The sequence below is a fragment of the Mustela lutreola genome, chromosome 3 (assembly GCF_030435805.1).
Source record: "Mustela lutreola isolate mMusLut2 chromosome 3, mMusLut2.pri, whole genome shotgun sequence".
NCBI lineage: Eukaryota > Metazoa > Chordata > Mammalia > Carnivora > Mustelidae > Mustela > Mustela lutreola.
In genome coordinates this window covers 148,237,672-148,240,876 of record NC_081292.1, presented here as the reverse complement: position 1 = coordinate 148,240,876, position 3,205 = coordinate 148,237,672, and the positions used below count along the sequence as shown (strand labels likewise).

Sequence of the window (3,205 nt, the reverse complement as noted above, 5' to 3'; positions counted from 1 at the left end):
ACTCATATCTTTGGTTAGGCTCTGCATGATTAATAGAAGGTAGGGTAAAGGCAAATTTAATTGTATCCTCAGGATGCAGAGGGATAGAGAAAAAGCAATCTTTTATGTCAACCACTATTGATGGCTAGTTTCTCGGTAAGGCGGTTATCATGGGTAATCCCAGCTGTATTGGTCCCATGTTCTGCATTTGCCTATTAATTTCTCTAAGATCATGTAAAAGTCTCCATTTACCAGATTTCTTTTTAATAACAAAGATAGGTGTATTCCAAGGTGAGGTAGAAGGTTTCATATGGCCCGCCTCTAACTGTTCCTGTACCAGGGCTTTAGCAGCTGATAGTTTTTCGTTAGTAAGGGGCCACTGAGGCACCCAGCAGGGCATATCTGTCTTCCACGTTATTTTCATTGCCTCAGTGGCCCTTACCGAAAACCCAGGCCTTGCCCCTTATATTCTGAGGTGAAAGGGATGGTGTCTATTTTACTTTGCTCCTGTTTCCCTAACCCTTTTCCTGGTATGTATCCCATTTTTTGCATCATAGCTATTGATCGGGGGCTGTATATAGTTTCAGTTGTCAGGCGGACGCTCATCTGTTCCAAAACGTCTCGTCCCCAGAGGGAAATAGGAATATTGCAGACGTAGGGCTGAAAAGTTCCCCTATGGCCTTCATCATCCTCCCACTCAAGGGTAGCTGCGCTTTGATCAGGACTTTGAGTGATTCCTAAACCCCTGAGTGTTTGTTTTGCTTGTGTTAGGGGCCATCTCGGAGGCCACTCTTGTTGGCTGATGATGTTCTTATCGGCGCCCGTATCCAGTAACCCTAAAAATTTCCTTCCTTGCACCTTGAGGGTAATTGTGGGCCTATCAGTCATATCCAGGGTCAGGCATGTTAGGTCAACTCCCGTAGACCCCAAACCTCTCGTACCTTTTTCTTTTCCTTTACTGGGAAAGGCTTCATGATGGCTAGGGAGTATGAGAAGTTGAGCTATCTGATCTCCTGGGCGAATTGCAGTAACTCCCCTTGGTGAAGACACAGTATCTTGATCTCTCCCTCATAATCTGAATCTATTACCCCAGGGTGAACTATCAGACCTTTTAGATAAGTGGAGCTTCGGCCAAGTAATAAACCTACAGTACCATGAGGGGGGCCCCCTCTTAGATCGGAGGCCAATGCTTGAATGCCCATCTCCAGAGTTAGGACCATTCGGGCGGCTGCTCTGATATCGAGCCTTGCAGATCCAGAGGTTGCGCGCCTTTCTCCGAGGGAGGATACCATGTCCTGGGCATTTGCATTAGTGCCCCATAAATTTGTGTTGGGCCCTGGGGCGCGGGGCCCTGCTTCCCGTTTTTTGAGTAATTGGATTGAATCCAGTTATTCGGCGGCAGGGGATTTCCTGGAATATCTTTCTGGGACTTACATTCATTAGCCCAATGATTCCCTTTACGGCAACGAGGGCACAACCCAGGTGCGGGCTTGACTGGTCTAGGAGGTCCTTTACCCTTTGGACAATTCCTCTTAAGATGACTGTCCCTTCCACAAAGGAAACAAGCCTTGGAAGAACTCCTGGTTCCTCCATTGAAACTTCTCATCCCTTGGGCTACTGCTGCTGCCACAACTTGGCCCTGAACAACTGTATCAGTGATGTCTCAACACACTTTGATATATGTAATCAGGTCCTTAGACTTCCAAGGGCGGATAGCCTCTTTACACCATTTATTTGCTTGTTCATAGGCTAATTGTTTAACAAGGGGAATTGCTTGGTCCACATCCCCAAATATGCACCTTGCTACTTGGAGCAGACGATCTACAAAGTCCACATAGAGTTCATTAGACACCTTGGAAAGTTGTCCCTGCAAATCGCCAGAACCCTGTATGGTCTTCCAAGCCCTAGTGGCTGCAGCTGCTATCTGTACATACACCCCTGGGGGGTACCCAATCTGATTGTTTTGTCCCACAAATTGACCTCCTCCCATGAGCATGTCAATATTCCAGTGGGGATTCCCTGACACGGCGTTATGCCAGGCAGTTTCTGAGCTACACTCTTGCCAAGCAGTTTTCCATATCAAGTATTGTCCACCAGACAGAGTTGCTTTTGCCATGTTAGTCCAATCGTCTGCGGTAAGGTTCATGCTACTGACTGCTTCCAAAAGTGAAAGTGTATAAGCAGCCTGTGGCCCATAAGTAGTGACTGCTTCCTTAAACTGTTTAATAAGTTTGAAGTCTAGTGGTTGATGAAACCTCTTTTAATTTTGATCTTCTAACACTGGGTATGCAAGAGGGGAGGGTTTAGTAAAGTCCGTAATGTCCCTCCATCCTGCATTTCTACATTCTGGACAACCGCATGCCCCTCGGGAGCATGAAGTGTTATATGGTGGCGGCCATTCTGCAGGTGACGCTATAGGCCTACATTCAGGGGTAGGAATTATTGACCTTCTGACAGAGGGCGCTAGGGAGTCATATTTTTTCCCGGCTTCTTTGTATGTCTTTCCCTTTAAAGGTTCGTTAGGGATTTCCTCTTTTAATTTTAAGTGTGTCATGGCTTCCCCAAGCTCATCTTCAGAGGAGCTCTCCTCTGAATTTTCTCCCCCTCTGCTAGATCCTGCCTTAGAGGCTTCTCTGACCTGCTCCTTGATAACATTTTTAACCGTTTTATGGTTAGAGTCTAGCGGAGTGCCGTTAGCCTTAAGCACCTCCGTCAGCAATCCTCCCATCTTAGTAAACTTTGATCCCATTACTTCTTGTCCTATGCCTAGGAACCCTTTTACTTCTCGTCCTATACTTAGGAACTTTCTCACTTCTCGTCCTATACTTAGGAAATTTCTTATCTGAAATTTTGTGCACACTTACCGGATCGTTGTGTTCACTGAGAACTCCTCGGTGTAGGTTTCGGGTTTCCCGGGTTTCGGCACCACTTGTCGCTCTCGCCAGCAAGAACGACCAGGAGACCTCAGCGAAGCAAGCTTTATTTCTGCGTAGCTGTTGGGATCTCCCTCTCCCCCGCCCATGCATGTCTATATATACCAAGGTTGCACAACCAATCACTCGCAGCCACATAGATACAAAATCCTAAGTTCCGCCTACTGGCTCGCATCCAGCCTCCATCTTAATGGCGTGTTTACTTTCGGGCACCGAAAAAGTCGTGTGGCACCCGGGGCCCCCCCGCGGGCCCAGCCAGAGCAGCTCCGCACCATCGCCACCCGGCGGCGGCG

At 47.6% G+C, this 3,205-nt stretch overlaps 1 protein-coding gene across 1 annotated transcript; it reads right to left on the bottom strand.

Annotated features, from left to right (window-relative positions):
• Nucleotides 1-417: 417 nt before the first annotated feature.
• LOC131827939 (endogenous retrovirus group K member 21 Pro protein-like) lies at nt 418-867 on the bottom strand. The gene has a single exon (XM_059168876.1). The coding sequence runs from the start codon at nt 865-867 to the stop codon at nt 418-420; it is 450 nt and encodes a 149-aa protein (XP_059024859.1).
• Nucleotides 868-3,205: the final 2,338 nt, after the last annotated feature.